Source organism: Trichechus manatus, unplaced genomic scaffold (genome assembly GCF_000243295.1).
Source record: "Trichechus manatus latirostris isolate Lorelei unplaced genomic scaffold, TriManLat1.0 scaffold00005, whole genome shotgun sequence".
NCBI classification, from domain to species: domain Eukaryota; kingdom Metazoa; phylum Chordata; class Mammalia; order Sirenia; family Trichechidae; genus Trichechus; species Trichechus manatus.
This window is the reverse complement of record NW_004443941.1, coordinates 1,480,376-1,497,844: the sequence shown is the minus strand read 5'-3', so window position 1 is coordinate 1,497,844 and position 17,469 is coordinate 1,480,376. Positions and strand designations below refer to the sequence as shown.

At 40.7% G+C, this 17,469-nt stretch overlaps 1 protein-coding gene across 2 annotated transcripts in view; it reads left to right on the top strand.

Moving 5' to 3' along the window:
• PAPOLG (poly(A) polymerase gamma) overlaps positions 1-15,789 on the top strand; it is a 34,794-nt gene extending 19,005 nt beyond the window's left edge. The window contains exons 12-22 of one of the 2 annotated variants that reach the window (XM_004369441.2): positions 270-354; positions 757-810; positions 5,594-5,713; positions 6,131-6,240; positions 8,197-8,318; positions 8,567-8,739; positions 9,138-9,226; positions 9,314-9,534; positions 10,105-10,170; positions 10,368-10,424; positions 11,389-15,789. In XM_004369441.2, the coding sequence (XP_004369498.1) occupies positions 270-354; positions 757-810; positions 5,594-5,713; positions 6,131-6,240; positions 8,197-8,318; positions 8,567-8,739; positions 9,138-9,226; positions 9,314-9,534; positions 10,105-10,170; positions 10,368-10,424; positions 11,389-11,487 (1,196 nt within the window). In that variant the 3' untranslated portion in view covers positions 11,488-15,789. Of the gene's footprint in view, positions 1-269; positions 355-756; positions 811-5,593; positions 5,714-6,130; positions 6,241-8,196; positions 8,319-8,566; positions 8,794-9,137; positions 9,227-9,313; positions 9,535-10,104; positions 10,171-10,367; positions 10,425-11,388 lie in introns of both variants that reach the window. The other variant, XM_023734963.1, reaches the window with a different exon arrangement.
• Positions 15,790-17,469: the final 1,680 nt, after the last annotated feature.

Below are 17,469 nucleotides of genomic sequence, written 5' to 3'. Positions count from 1 at the left end.
GACAAACAAAAAAAAACCCACTGCCGTCGAGTTGATTCCAACTCATAACGACCCTGTAGGACAGAGTAGAATTGCCCCATAGGGTTTCCAAGGCTATAAATCTTTATGGGAGCAGACTGCCACATCTTTCTCCCGCAGAGCGGCTGGTGGCTTTGAACCGCCAACCTTTTGGTTAGCAGCCGAGCTCTTTAACCACTGCACTACCAGGGCTGTTTGGAGCTAATAATACACTGATCCATTTTCAAAGTCTTTTTTTTTTTTTACTTTAGGTCTTGCAGTCACAGATGAAATTCTCCAAGGGAAATCAGATTGGTCCAAACTACTTGAGCCACCCAATTTTTTTCAGAAGTACAGGTATTTGAAATTCTGTAGTTCGTGTGTGTGTGTGTGTGTGTGTGTTAAGAAAAATGTAAAACTTACAAAGTTAATATAGGAGAGGTGATAGCTGTCACTTAATGTTTCTTAAGTAGAGGATAGGGTGGTAGAAATCTCAAGTGATGAGCCTCTCTGTATTCTAGTATCTGATCCAGTGTTGGTGATTTTGTTTTAATGAGTTTATTTTTAATTGCAGGGTCTAGAATTAATTCTGTGAAAATCAGACCATGCTTTTATTTTCATAAACTGTGCCTGTATTAGCTCTTTTGCTCATGGAGGGGGTAGGGGGTACAGAAGGAAAAAGTAATAATGGAAAAGCAGAACCTAACAATGTTTCTGGCTGGTTTCTTTTTTCTGATTGTTGCTGAACATTCTTCGCAGACATTATATAGTCTTGACTGCCAGCGCATCGACAGAAGAGAACCATCTAGAGTGGTAAGCCTGCTACGTCAAGATCTCTACTGACTGTATAGTGATAACGGCATATTTACATGGTGCTTAGCCTTGAAAGGAGCCCTGGTGGCGGAGTGGCTAAGTGATTGGCTGCTAACCAAAACAGGTCAGCAGTTTGAATCCACCAGCTGCTCCTTGGAAACCCTGTGGGGGCCATTCTGTTCTGTCCTGTAGGATCGCTGTAAGTCGGAGTCGACTCGACAGCCACAGGTTTGCTTTTTCTGGTTTAGCCTTGAAAACCCTATGAAGCACAGTTACACTCTGCACACCTGGGGTCGCCATGAGGCGGAATCAGCTTGATGGCAGCGGATTTGGGGTTTTTTGTTTTGCCTTTTATAAAACACTTTCTCTCCCTTGACTTTCAAAATTACTAGATTATGTTGGTGACTGTAGTCCATTGCTATGGAGTCATCAGTGTTTTAAGAAATACATAAAATAAATGTTTCAGAATCAGAAGTGACACAGGATAAGGACGTATGTATAGATCTTACCTTTTTGTCATTTCTCAGAGTCAGATTTAAGGAAAATGAGGCAGTTTGAATGATTCTGATACCCAGCTTCTGATCACTGTGTTCCCCCCACCTTGCTGTCAAATGTTCCCCCATCAAATATTTGGAGGGAGGAAAAAAATCCTTTTAGTTTAGGGGATCGTAAATGAAAGATTTCAGAATTTTAAACCTCTGTCAACAGATAGGAATTATTTTTGGTCAAGGAGCAGTGAACCCTTTCTAGTGCATCTGAATTCCCTCCTCCTGCCTCCAGTGTATACACGTCCCCGGCTCCATCTGGCGGAAGCTGTTAAAGCCACCAGAAATGGTTTTGCTTTCCTCAGGTCTGACTTCTGGAAAAGTAAAACCTGACAAAGACCCTGAAAAGAATCTTTTCACTAAAAAAGTATTTCATTTGTCATCTAGACGAGGGGCCAGCAAACTATGGTCTGGCTTAATCTATCCTGCCACCTGTTTTTAAAATAAACTTTTATTGGAACACAGCAATGCTCATTTGTTTATATATTTTCTATGACTGTTTTTTGTGCTAAATTGCAGAGTTGAATAGGTGTAACAGACATTGCATGGTCCAAAAAGCCTAAAATATTTACTGTCTGGCCCTCTATATACAAAGTTTCTGAGTCCCTCCCTTAGATAACACTGTGGAGTAGTTCAGTGTTTTCTGTGTCTGCTATCAAAGCCCACACAATTATAATAGCTTTTTCAAGTGTTTGAAAAATTAAAATAAAATGTTCTTGTCGTCGTCGTTGTTCCGCGTTGTTGAGTTGAATCTGACTCTCAGCAACCCTGTAGGACAGAGTCGCACTGCCCTGTAGGGTTTCCTAGGCCGTAATCTTTATGGGAGCAGACTGCCAGGTCTTTTCCCCCTTCAGAATCACTGGTGAGTTTGAACCACTGACCTTTCAGTTAGCAGCTGAGCACTTAACCATTTTAGTTAGTTCTTCCTAACTCATAAAGTCATCAATAAGTTAATGTATGTGTGCTGGAGGTCCTAGCCAGAGCAGTTAGGCTAGAAGAAGAAAATAAAAGGCATCCAAATTGGTAAGGAAGACGTCAAAGTATCTCTGTTTGCAGATTATATGATCTTATACACAGAAAACCCCCAAGAATCCACAAGAAAACTTCTGGAACTCATAGGGTGCAAGATAAACATACAAAAATCAGTTGGATTCCTTTACAAAGAGAACCTGAAAGAGGAAATCACCAAATCAATACCATTTACAGTAGCCCCCAAGAAGATAAAATGCATAGGAATAAGTCTGACCAGAGACATTAAAGACCTATACAATGAAAACTACAAGACACTACTGCAAGAAACCGAAAGAGACCTGCATAAGTGGAAAAATATACCTTCCTCATGGATAGGAAGACTCAACATTGTGAAAATGTCAATTCTACCCAAAGCAATCTACAGATACAATGCAGTGCCGTTCCAAATTCCAACGACATTTTTTAATGAGTTGGAGAAACAAATCACCAACTTCATAGGGAAAGGGAAGAGTCTCCGGATAAGTAAAGCATTACTGAAGAAGAAGAACGAAGTGGGAGGCCTCACACTACCTGATTTTAGAACCTATTATACCGCCACGGTAGTCAAAACAGCCTGTTAGTGGTACAACAACAGACACATAGACCAGTGGAACAGAATTGAGAATCCAGACATAAATTCATCCACCTATGAGCAGCTGATATTTGACAAAGGCCCAAAGTCTGTTAATTGGGGAAAAGACAGTCTCTTTAATAAATGGTGCTGGCATGACTGGATATCCATGCAAAAAACTGAAACAAGACCCATACCTCACACCATGCACAAAAACTAACTCATAATGGATCAAAGACCTAAATATAAAATCTAAAACAATAAAGATCATGGAATAAAAAATAGGGACAACACTAGGAGCCTTAATACATGACATAAACAGAATACAAAACATTACTGACGGTGTACAAACACCAGAAGAGAAACTAGATCACTGGGAGCTCCTAAAAATTAAACACTTGTGCTCATCAAAAGACTTCACCAAAAGAGTCAAAAGACAACCTACAGACTGGGATAAAAATTTTGGCTACGACAAATCCAATCAACGTCTAATCTATAAAATCTATAGGATATTGCAAAACCTCAACAACAAAAAGACAGACAACCCAATTAAAAAACGGGCAAAGGCTATGAACAGGCATTTCTCCAAAGAGGACATTCAGGCGGCTAACAGACACATGAGGAAATGCTCACGATCATTAGCCATTAGACAAAGACAAATGAAAACTACGGTGAGATACCATCTCACCCCAGCAAGGCTAGCATTAATCCAAAAAACACAAAATAATGTTGGAGAGGTTGTGGAGAGACTGAACACTTATTCATTGTTGGTGGGAATGTAAAATGGTACAGCCACTTTGGAAATCGATTTGGTGCTTCCTTAAAAAACTAGAAATAGAAGTACCATACAATCCAGCAATCCTGCTCCTTGGAATATATCCTAGAGAAACAAGAGCCATCACATGAATAGATATATGCACACCCATGCTCATTGCAGCACTGTTCACGATAGCAAAAAGATGGAAACAACTTAGGTGCCCGTCAGCGGACGAGTGGATAAACAAATTACGGTATATCCACACAATGGACTACTACACAACGATAAAGAACAACAATGAATTCTTGAAACATAACATGAAGGAATCTGGAAGGTATTATGCCGCATGTACTTAGGACAAATATTGTATAAGACTACTAGCATTAGAACTCAAGAAAAGGTTACGAGGGTGAGGAGGGAGGGAGAGGGGTATTCACTAACTAGAAAGTAGACAAGAATTATCTTACGTGAAGGGAAGGAGAGCACACACTACAGAGGAAGTCAGCACAGCTGGATTAAACCAAAGCTGAGAAGTTTCCTGAATACAATCAAACACTTCAAGGTACCAGAGTAGCAGGGGCAGGGGTCTGGGGACCATGGTTTCATCGAGGTCAATTGGCTTAAAGTTTTTAAAGAAAATGTTCTGCATCCCATTTTGGTGAGTGGCGTCTGGGGTCTTAAAAGCTAATGCATGGCCATCTAAGATGCATCAATTGGTCCCAGCCCACCTGGAGTAAAGGAGAATGAAGAACACCATGGACATAAGGAAAGTATTAGCCCAAGAGACAGAGAGGGCCACATAAACCAGAGACTTCATCAGCCTGAGATCAGAAGAACTAGATGCTACCACCAACGACCGCCCTGACACAGGGAACACAATAGAGTCCCTGATGGAGCAGGAGAAAGGTGGGGTGCAGAACTCAAATTCTAGTAAGAAGACCAGACTTAATGGTCTGACTGAGACTGGAGAGACCCCAAAGGCATGGCTCTCTGTCATGAACTAAAACCATTCCCAAGGCCAACTCTTCAGACAAAGATTAGACTGAACTGTGGAACACAAAATGATACTCATGAAGAGTGTGCTTCTTAGCTCAAGTAGACACATGAGACTAAATGAGGAGCTCCTGTCCAGAGGTGAGATGAGAAGGCAGAAAGGGTCAGGAGCTGGTTGAATGGACACAGGAAATCCAGGGTGGAAAGTATGCTGTCACAGTATAGGGAGAGCAACTAGGGTCACAAAACTACGTATAAATTTTTGTATGAGAGACTAACTTGAATTGTAAAATTTCACTTAAAGCACAAAATATTAATTATTATTAAATTAATAATTATTAAATAATAGCTAATGTACGATAGCTGGCAGCGGTTACATTCCTTGAGGTGGAGAATAGGCTGTAGGAATCTGGTGGAACTTTCTATGTTTTAGTAGTATTTGATCCAATTTTAATGAATCCTTTTTTAAAACGCACAAGGTTTAGTATTAATTTTATGAAAATCAGAACTTGTTTTATAACTTATGTGCCAGTATTAGTTTTTTTGTTGATACTATTTAAACATAGATATAGGGGTTAAGTGGGGAAAGATTCAAGCCAGATTAACCTGCAGTTTTTGCTCCTGCTCAAGGAATGCTTATTTTAGGTCTTAACCAAAGCAAGACATTTTAGACTCAGGAATGCATTAAATAAAATAGTTCTTCTGAAAAAAAGGAACAACAGACAAAAACTGAGTAACTTTTCATTTACTTGAAGGATGTTTTTAAAGAATACCTAATATGCTGGACTAAATTTTTTATGTGACCACATAAGCATCATATATTGTTTGATTTACTTGAGTATAGCTTCCAAATTTAATATGGACATAAAAAACAAACAAACAACTTGTTCCATTCTTTTATTTTAGGGTTGGATTAGTAGAGTCTAAAATCCGTGTACTTGTTGGAAACTTAGAACGGAATGAATTTATTACTCTTGCCCACGTAAATCCCCAGTCATTCCCAGGAAATAAGGAACATCATAAAGAGTAAGTTAATTGTTCTTTTTTTAATACGGTGTTTCTTAAATAGCGTCACTTGACATATGCATTGTTAGGGAGCAGTTGTGAGATGGTGTGACAGGCATTGATGGGGGTGACACATTGTATGTTGGAGTGTGAGTTGGCCATTTGTTAAAACTGAGCACACACGGGTAGCCCCCAGACCCCAGCGAAAACTTCGTCATAATGGTTGGAGCGTCTGTGAGTGCATATTCATAAGTCATTTTCTAAGCCACTCTTTAGAACAACAGAGGATAACTAACCAGTGTTGTAGATTTCAGTTTTCAGAATTTGGCCAAACCACTGAACACTGTATTTATGCTTACATAGCGACCAAGTTTTAATTATTGAGTAGCCTTTGTAAAATTGTAAAATTAATGGAAATTCTTGAATTTTACCTTACAGCAACAATTACGTGTCAATGTGGTTCCTCGGAATAATTTTTCGGAGAGTAGAGAATGCAGAAAGTGTTAACATAGACTTGACGTATGATATACAGTCATTTACTGATACAGGTAAGACTTTCTCATCATGGAGCTGCGTTCTCTACCTTGACTGTACTCAGTACCGTCTGCCTGGGATCTGGCTGGCTAAAGTTCCGCGGCTGGTTGAATATGGCGCATCCATGCTGTACGACCATAGAGTACTATGCTGCTATTAAAAAAAGACAAGACGTGATGAAGCAATCTCTGAGTGACAGAACAGAGAGTATACTGTGCTACCCTGTATATGAATAAGGGGAAAAACAGCTGCATAGACTTGTCTCCAGAAGGATACATAGGTAAATAAAGAAAAGCTGGCAGAACTGGCTGTTTCTGCATTAGGGAACCCCAGCTGTCTAGGGCACAGGGGTGAAGAGACTTTAATGGATACCCTTGGCATTTTGTACCATGTGGGACATATCGTCTTGTTAAAACAAGAAAGACAGCTAAACAGACTCCGCTGGTGACTGTGCACGCACAGCCGGGTCTGCGGTCAGTCGTGAAGATGGCTGGCTCTTCATGTTTTCAGTATGGAAGAAGTATCCCGGTTGGTACCGGCTTGCTGGCTTGTTTCACCACTTGTGGGAATAGTGTCTTTCACATCTGGCTCCCTGTTAACATTCACCTGAAATACCTTAATACGTCTGTTAGACATTTTCTTAATAATCTAGATTAGGGTATATTCGTACTATGAATATTTTTGGTTTTGCTCATCTGAGCCCATGTGAATTCTTTTGAACGACCCCTCACATTTATTGTGAAAAATACAGATTGCTGGGCCATCTTCAAACCACTGAATCATATTCTTGGGGTGGAGCCTGGGAATCCGCAGTTTTGAACAAGCACTCCAGATGAGAAAAGCTGTCTGGAATGAAACCCAGAACCAAACCAAACCCATTGCTGTCAAGTCAGTTCCGCTCATAGCGACCCTATAGGACAGAGCAGAACTGCCCCACAGGGTTTCTCAGGAGCGGCTGGTGGATTTGAACTGCTGGCGACCTTTTGATTAGCAGCCGAGCTCTTAACCACTGTGCTCCTGGAATGAAAACAGATAGAAACTTTTCCATTTTAATTTGGACTCAAATTTTACAAAAAGGAGATGGATGAGAAGGTCTGTTTATTCAAGATTCTTAAAATGCCTCGTTACAAATGGGGAGTGAAGTTCACAATAGTCACTGCGCAAAAGCAGCCTCCTGTTCTCTCTGTCTTCAGTGGGTTTATAATCTGGTTGGGTCTCCACAGCTAAAATGCATGAAGGAATTTGTGTGATTCACTAGAAAGCACATCCCGTTTGGTAGAGGGCCACCCAAAAAGAGGGGAACCCTCCATGAAATGGGCTTCCAGAACCACCACAGCAGTGGGCTCACACATACCAAGGATCATGAAGGTGGTGCAGGACTGGGCGGCGTGTGGCCGTGTTACACGGAGCAGCGCTGTGCGTGGGCGCTGACTCAGCACAACTAAACAGTTGTGTGTGATAGTTAACAAAACTGACTTTCTTACGAGGTGTGAAAAGCACAAGCATGGGAGTTCAGAGGTGTGTGTATTTTGGCTCCTGGCAAGGTGTTCAGGGATGATGAGCCTCATTTCCCCACCCCTACAGTAAGGGTGTACTTCCAGATGGTTTCTGACGGCCGCTGGTCTGTGGTGGGTGTGGGCTACAGAAGTTAGAAGAAGCTTCATGGGAGAGGCAGAGCTTGAACTGCATTTTGGAAATTTGGTCTAAGAATCAGCTTAAATTTGGACAAGTAATTATGAGAAGATTGCCTTTTGGAAAATAGCAGAAAAGATTTGGAAGACAGGTTTTTTCATTTATTTTGTTAATGAAATCTGTCTGTGGGAAAGTCTTAGAGATCGAGTCAATAGACATGGAAGAACTAAACGATTTTCGAATGGGACTGTGAGTGGACATGTTTGAGAAGTATCTGTTCTGTACGGGGTGTGTGTGCATAAAAACCCAGCTCCGTTCACGTGCTGACATTCTCACAGTGTACAGACAGGCGAACAACATAAGCATGTTGAAGGAGGGGATGAAAATCGAAGCGACGCATGTGAAGAAAAAACAGCTTCATCACTACCTTCCGTCAGAGACTCTTCAGAAGAAGAAAAAGGTCAGTTTGTCATTTTTAACTCTCCAGTGTGGCTCCATTTAGGTGAATGATCTTGGGACCAACTTTGTGTTCTTACAGCTCCCAGACCTACTGAGAGGAAAGTGGGCAGGTAGAGAAAATTCAGTCCAGGACCAAAATCTGACCTTGGTTAATCACAGAAGATAATTTGCTTCTAAGTACTTCAGAATTGATAGCATCTTCATATTCTCATTCGCTTCTTGAACTCCACAAGCTTTCTCTTCTTACAGCAAAGCCTGTCTGATGTCAGTCGGAGTTTGGGTGGACTTCAGTCCAAGAGACCATCGCTGGACGGCAGCTGCTTGGATAGCTCCAGAGACACAGACAGCGGGACGCCCTTCACCTCCCCGGTGTCTTCAGTCAAACCTTCCAAGCCCGACAGTCCTGGGGGAGAAACAGAAAGGTCTGCTTCTCAAAACCGGCCGTACCGTCTTCTGTCAGTTTATTTGTGGATAATGTGAGCTCTTCTATATCTTTGTAAAACGCCTTTTTTTAACTGTTAGAAGGTTCTACCAGCTGCTAGTTGGCTTATTGCTTAGAAATATTTGACAGTTTGGGATAATCCTTTGAGAGACAGTTTAGGCTTTATGAACACATGGAACTAGATAGTACACAGACATGCACAGATTTTCTGTTATATTTTTATTTTACTTCTCACTGAATCCTCTGCCTTGTTCTCCCCTTTTCCTTCAACAAAATGTTAAAATAAGAGTGCTTTAAAGAGGTAATGTTAAGTGTTGAGAGCGTTTTACCAAGTAGTACTTAAGTCACTTCATGACAACAATTTCCTACTTTGAACAGGAGCAGTGCTGAGCCTGCCCCTGTGGGCGTGGGGAAGCCGCTCAGTGTCCCAGCAGCTCAAGGACTCTCTATTCCAGTCATCGGTGCCAGTAGGTGTCTAAGTTCCTGGCGTTACGGGTGCAGCTCTACGACTCTGTATTTGATTTACTAAAATCTTCCATTCTTTGTCTTTTCAGAAGTTGACGTCACAGTAAAAGCTGTGTCACCCCCAGCCGTGTGCACCATCCCTACAGTAGTGGGACGAAATGTCATTCCCAGAGTCACCACACCCCACAGCCCTGCCCAGGGGCAGCCGCAGCTCAATGGGATAGCGAATATAACCAAGAATGTTCTACCCAAGAGATCCCACTCCCCATCCACAGACGGCTCATCCAAGAGGTTGAAAGACATAGAAAAGGTATCACAGCTTCCTTGGTGATTCAGTAGTTGATCTCTAAAAAGTTAACTTAAAACAGTAACTAAAGAAACTCACAATTCTCGGTAACTATCTTAGTGTTCCATTAGGATCTGGCTGTTTAAAAAGAATATTTACAAACAAAACAAAACAAAGAATATTTACCCATACCCTGAAGGAATAATACTAATTTTTCATCCTAAATTCAAATTACTAATGTGTTTGAAAACTTGAATGATTGGTCTAAGTTTCTCCTTGACTTACCCAGACATCTTAACTGGTAACTGGGTAATGTACTTACTTTCTCTTGTTATGTTGATCTTCTCTGCCTCCAGTAGGTGGTGGTAAAACCGTATCTTACTTGTTAGAATCTGAATTGATTTAACCAGAAAGATCACCCAAACTATAGACATTAAGGGTGCCAGTTGAATTCAGTCTGATTCAAATTCTCTTCCCTGCTAACCCTGTTTGTAGTAGTTTATTGGTGATAGCCTCATCACTGATTAGCCTCCCAGTTTATATAGATTTTTTGTAAATGCATAATAACAACTCATTTTACTGTTTATATTGTAGTTTATTCGACTTGAATCAACATTTAAGGACTCTCGTGCTGCCGAAGACAGAAAGAGAAAATCAGCGGTAACTATATTAGTTGTGTGCTTCGAAATATTTACTTTAAAGAGCCGTGTGTTAGAAACATACTCTTAGAAAGTAGGTCAAATTAGATCTACTGTCAGGTTTTGGTTATGTTTTATTTCACATAGGAATTGAGTTCTGGCCACAGTATTTGCATATAGGAAAGAAATGCTCACTGTGTGTAATTGTTCTGCTCTTAGGATGCCATCAGAGGAGAGTCTATGCCTATCCCGACTATTGACACATCGCGCAAGAAGGTAATAAACAGTCTTACTTACAGGTGAAATATTGTGCACTTCTAATCTGCAGGTGCAAAAGCTTGTTAAGAGCCTAACATTGGGCTTGTTTTCACTCATCAAAACATAAACTGCTTCTCATTGCAGCCACCTGTTTCCCTGCCAGGGTAACCTCCCCAGGTGTACTGACCATTCTAAAAAAGACAGACACAGAATGGAAAGTGTCCTCAAGAGCTGCTAGAAAATATTCCTTTTTTTTAACATAAGAGTGAGTTACAAGAACTAAGGGGATATAATTACAAGTGCTAATGGAAGAAAGAAAGTTCTAATGTTTAATGAAATGACATAATGTTAGATTTTGCTTTAAAATAATCCAAGGATAAAAGTTAAAGGGGTAAACCAAACGAGCATGGCAAAGTTTCAATAACGGCTGAGCCTTGCTTACGCCATTGTCACAGTTACCTAGCCTCACTAAAAAAGCGGAGTTTTCTGAAAACGTAAATATCTCACAGGTTGAGTTAACAGCGTTCTGCTCTACGGATGTTTTACAGAAGCCCATTGAGGGATGTAATCTCGCCTGTACACACACATCTGTCACCCTTCCCACCCCGCTCCTTACAAGAGTTTCCTGTTTAGTAACTCTGCTCTTCCTATTTCTCTTTCACAATTACCGACTTGAAGGAGGACTGTTTTCTTGATCTATTTCTCAGTGCACAAGTGCGACTGAGTTAATATGAGTCCCCTTCTCCTGTACACACTCATACTCTGCCTTTCCTCGTTCCTCTGCTTTCACCTCTGACTTAAAAAGAAACGTTCCAAAAGTAAGAGGTGCCTGTGAACACAGATGCCATGCAGCACAGTCTTGAGTGTTTAGGTGCTAAGGTATTTGGAGACAAACTCAAAGAGTTTTGTGACCACAGCGATTTAGTAGTTGGATCTTCATTGTACATGTCTGTTTTTCCTTCTTTCTATTTTTTTCTACTAGAGACTACCCAGTAAAGAACTGCCAGATTCTTCATCTCCAGTTCCAGCAAATAACATCCGTGTCATCAAAAATTCAATCCGACTGACCCTTAATCGGTAAAAGCAGTGCCTCCCCACTTACGTGAATATGCAATCATTTAGTGGCATAGAAGCAGCCACTCTCTTTAAATAGAAGTGGCCGTCACACATAACCTGGTGAAAGTTACAGTCATCGGCCTCCTGACCTTGACCTGGTTTTGAACCCTTACACTTTGACCTGCAGATGCCGTAGCATTCGCTCACTGATTGCTACGGACACTTCCCCCAGGATCACCTGCCGTCAGATTGTCATCCGCGGTTGGCTTTGCGTTTGGAGGTTTTACTGCCTTAACTTTCAGTGCTTATTCTCTGTTCTGGGAACCAGTTCTTGGCCACTTGGACACTGATAAAAGAAGTCCTGAACTCCTTTTTCTTTTCTTTTCTTTTAAGTCTTACGTTGTAATCATTGTATAGAGCTAAAAAAGTTGAAAACAAAACAAAACAAAAAAAATTTCTCTTGTAATTTTCCAGTTGTTAACCCATTTCCTTTAGCATTGAAGCCACTTTGTGGAACCTGAGATAAGTGAATGTGAGGTATCTTTCCTGCTTCCGTCAGTCATGTAGATGTACTTACTGTCTATTCTGTTGATTTAAATTATTTTTTTCCAGATTGGCACATGGAATATTTAAACTCTCGGGTGTGTGCCTTTCTGTCCAGATGTCGCATAGTTATCAGGGAAGATTAGTCCAGTGATTACATACAAGAGTTGGGCACCATGAATTCTTTATACTTTGCCTCCCATGGAGGCCTCTGAAATGCATCTTTATTAAAAATCAAAATGTGACCAGGACTCTGAAGGTCTGCATGTGAACGTGAGGTGGTTACGTGCCCTGTCTCACACCATTCTTGCTAGTTGACTGGTGTTCTTCACTGAGAAGCAGCTCGTTCCAGCATCAAAAATAAGACAGCATCAGGTGTGAGACACTTGTATTTCTGAGTATAAAATAACCCGGCATGATAACCCCTCACCATCACCTTCCCCACAGCTTCACACCGTCCCCTCGCAGACGAGGCGTGCAGAGAGAAGCGGGGGGCTGTGCTGGAACGGGGGGCGTTTCTGAATGCCATTGTCAGCCACCATTAACTGGCTCAGGACCTGTGTGACGTTTATTTAACCGTCTGACTTGTCTTTTTTTACACGGCTTTTTTCAAGGCATTTCTTAATATTTTTTAAGTTTCATGACCGCATGCTCAGTTTATTAAAATCCATAACCATGTAATTCTTGTAATGTTTGATTCCGTTTTGTAAATGAAGTCGTATGTATTTTCAGAGTATTTTTGTATGTACTGTAAGATCCCATCTTTTCAAAGAGAAAACTTTAAAACCTTTGTTGTCTCTCTTTAGTCTAATTTTTAAAATACGGATTATGCTTGAATGATTCTTAAAATGGGAATGTACGGATTGCACAACCCAGAATGCCAGTAGATATTACCTTCTTCAGCTTTCACTCAGCATTTGCCAGGCCCGGTAGGGAAAACACAGAGTGGTAGATTTGAATATTGGTGGAAAAGTCCTGACTGTGTATTTTATAGGAGTCGCGGGACCCATCTGGCCCGTGGGGTAGTAGCAGTCCATGTCCTCTTGCAAGCCCCTTGCCGTTAAGGTGGAATCCTTGAACCCTGATTGTCAAAGAGCAGGATCTTCCTCTTCCCTGACCCCTGTGTCTCTAAAATGGAAATTCTAGAGTTTAACTTGTACAAAAGATAACATGAAAAAACTTCTTGGAAGGAGAGAGCAAGGAGAAATAATGGTTGTTCCATTATTCACTTTTTACATAACAAAAGGCAAAAATGAAATCCTATGACCAGGTTGTAGCTACCTTGGCAAAGCTCTTCTCTTAGCTTTTCCTTTATTAAAATATTTTGGGATTTGTTCTCCAGATACTCTACTCAAGCAAAAATGAATGATTATGAAAGGACTGAATAAATGTCACCTGACTTCAAACTTTGAAAAGTTCTGTAGTAAGGGATTTGATTAAATTCTGTATATTTGAAGTGTTTGCCTTTCTGTATTTAATCTCTTAGCTATTACCCTCTGCTTTTAAAGCAGTCTTCAGAATCTCTAAGAATTTTCTATAGATCCAGGTTTACCTGTTATATGAAGTAACCAGTGGTACCTTTCTTTAATAAGAAGAAAGCAGTGATACTTTGTACTGCAGGACAGACATTTCTCTGGGTGTACGCGTCCACTCAGCATGGGTTAAGACAATCGACGGTTCAACGTTAGAATCCTCCAAGATAACATTCTGCAACCTATTTGTTAACTGAGCAGTTGATTAAATGCCTTTGAGATGGTGGGTTGGTCAGAAATGAAGTGTTTCCTGTCCTGGACAATAAGGTAGAAAACATTCATTATGTTTTGTTACCACAGTATGGAGACTTCACTGTACCGGCTCCCAGTAAGTAAAAGAAGAAGGTGTGGTTTGGGATTGCATGTTACGTGCTGAGGTGTAAAGTACATGTGTTTGTATTCAAGTGTACCTAGAAATATATTTTATAAAGTCACATTACCCGTTCCTCAAAGTCTAGATACATGTTCATTTTCACAAGCATGTTAAATTTTAATCTGCTCATTTTTCAGTGACTCGCTATGAGGAATAATATACATCAAGGGAAAACGGTTAATCTGCTTAAGGGCTTAACCAATTTGAAATAGAGGATACATAGCTTAAAACCTTGTAAAACTGGGACAGAAGAATGAATTTTAAGACTGTGTTGGTGCTTAAAATAAAGAGTAACTTTGTCTTACTGTAGCAATTTAACTTACTATAGTGACGACAATGAAGTGAAGATGGGCGACGCCGAAATGGGCTAAACTTTACTTTCTGCAGCATCCCACAGTTTTGAAATAGGAGTTCCTGACCTGGGGATAACGGAGCCTTAGGGGGTCCTTTGCAGTTGTACATGATGATAATGTTTTTGAGTGTATGCATTTTTCTGGGGGGAAGGTGTATATATACCTTTCATCAGCTTCTCAAAGTGGTTCATGACCCTATGAAAGGTTAGGAACCACAGCTTTCCAGGACTGAATAATAATGAACTATTTGGAATGTCTTCCAGTGTGATGTTTCTGCAGTGTATTTCTGAAAACATACTGTGGCTCTCAGCTAGTAAAACGAGCTGATGGGGGTACTCTGGGACACTGGATTTCTCCCCAGGGTTCTTTATATTCTTCAGAAGTGTAACTGCGTCACTATTAGACCAGTGCTTACTGTGGGATTTACAAGTATCTTCACGTTAACTTAGATTCGTTAACGCAGTAAAACGTCTCGACAACTCAACCTAAAATGAGTACAATAACTTAGAATGATCATTGGAAATGGTAGAAAATAGAAGTAACTGTTAAAGACCCTGGTGCTTGGAGTTCGGTGGCATTAACGGTTCTCATTGTTCCTCCATGTCTGTAGTTTAGGCCGTGACAGACTGAGCAGACCAACAAATAAAAGAGCTGTAGTTGAAAAATAAATTTTTTGTATAAATAAAACTGCGTGTGTGTTACAGAATCACCTGTTAGATTTCCCAAAGCTGAGACTTCGTCATGGTGCTAGTATTAAAAAATAGTGTGGATGGTGGAAGGAAACACAGCTCAGTAATGGTAACTATTTCCTTAGGGTTTTTTAAAAGAATTGTACGAGGTCACATCCTTCCCAAATGCCCTATTTTTTTCTGAAATAACTTTTCTGACATAATTTTATACTTAAAGTCGGTTGACCATAAGATTACCATCAAGCTTGCTATAATTTCTCAACTATCGCTGCATTTCAGCAAAGATCCACGCAATTACCTTACACAGCACTTAGGCTGTCTTTGAGCTAAACGGTGCCACGTCACTGGACAGTGTTAAGTAAGCTGAATGCAGCTGCTGTTCCCGTCTGGCTAGATGTCTGTGTAGCTCACATGAATTGTCCCTGCCTTTCTGGATCGTCTTACCTCTTAGTTGTACGCATGAGCCTCATTGTTTGTGTGGAATAATCAAATAAACTTGCTTTCATAATTGGGTGTTGATGATTGATATTATTTGGAAATAACTCAGAAGTACCAGAAATTTTTATTTTTCAAACTTACAGCCAGTTTAGTCATTTACCACTCAGACTCTTCACTAGTCAGATACTTGTATCCACGAACAGAAGCTGGCAAGTGTTAGCTACTCCCCCACAACTTACTCCCCGCTTAATGTGAAAGTGAAGCTCACCTCGGTTTTGCCTCACCTGTTGTTAAGTGCCACTGAGTAGGTTCTGACACAGCGACCCTAGTGTAACACAACGAAACACTGCCCGGTCCTGCGCCATCCTCACAATCGTTGCTCTATTGGAGCCCACTGTTGCAGCCACTGTGTCAGTCCATCTTGTTGAGGGGCTTCCGCTTTTTCGCTGACCCTCTACTTGATGATGTCCTTCTCCAGGGACTGATCCCTCCTGATAGCGTGTCCAAAGTATGTGAGATGAAGCCCCGCCATCCTCGCTTCTAAGGAGCATTCTGGCTGTAATTCTTCCAAGATACATTTGTTCGTTCTTCTGGCAGTCCATGGTATATTCGATAGTCTTCGCCAACACCATTGAAATGCATTATTCTTTGGTCTTCCTTGTATTTTCTCCGTATATCATGATGTTGCTTATTGGTCCAATTGTGAGGTTTTCTGTTGTCTTTATGTTGAGGTGTAATCCATGCCTCACCTAGAATCATTTATTAAACAGTTACTGGCAAGCAATAGCATAATAGTTTATGCAGCCTGCTTTCTAAGCTTAAAGAAGTCCCAGCTTTCTGTCCTGTTAGGTGATCTGAGGACACCTGCATGAAAGGGTCACTTGGGGCAGACTGTGCTCTGGGGGCAAACTTTTGTCACACTCGCAACCAGCATCGGTTGACCCAGAATCCTCTGCTAATGAGCGGACACAGGTCTGTTTACCCATTAAGGCTTGAGGACTATCCCTAGAAGTGCAGGGTACAGGGTTTGCTGCATCCTTACACTTCTTTTAAGAATGGACAGTGACTCATTTTTAGTCAATTTAATATCTAGTACTGACTTTACAAATGAAAACCTGTTTCTCATACATTAAGATGATTAAAAGCTGCTCGTTTCACCATAGGAAACATATTTGACATTTAATAAGCCATTTAGCAAAGCCTCCTGTATTGACTGAGCTGGGGACGACAGGCAGGCTTCTCATAGTCACCTCGAACGTGTGGGCTTCCTAACTGGATTGCTGACCATCCCTGGAATGTGAATTTCTGATGGGGCTACTGATTGCTCCTAGGGTATGACTTAAACCACCACAGTATCACACTGAGCTGAAATGTTTTAAATAAACATTCTAACAGATTCTTCCTGGACCCATCTTGGCATCATGCAACCATAAAGAAAAAAAATAAAAAGCAGAAACAAGAATTGGGACATATGGATGGTATTCATTTTACTTTTTTTTTTTTTTTTTAATACTAATAATAGTGTTGGTCAGTTGGCCTCAGCTGGCTAATGGGCTTCAGCAGTCCCTAGAGGGTGACCTAGGGGTAAATAGAAGAATGGACAGGGGTATCTTAGTGACCAAGATTAGCTCAGGTGAGATTTATAAATCACTAATTCAGAAAAATCCCTTGTACACAGCTCTTATCAACATCGCAACATGGTCCAGGGACACAAAGATACTAGAGAATAAGGGCCCTATAGTAAAAGTATTACCACCTCCGGGAAGTTCTAGAGCATAATTATAAAAATATTTAATGTTTACTAAGCATTTATGATGTGTTCTTTAAAACTTTATGGTACTTAATCTTTATAACGACCCTACAAGGTAGCACTATTATTCCTATTTTACAAATGAGGAAATAGAGGCTTAGCAATAATAAGTGGACAGCTCCATATTGCATAACTATTAAGTGGCAGACTCAGGAAGTATGATTCAAAGTCCAAGTGCTCAATCATAGCTCCCACTTATGAAAAGAGCTAAATGCAGTGTGACTCAAGTTCCCACCACCCCGCACTCTTCCAAAAGATCAACAGTGCTC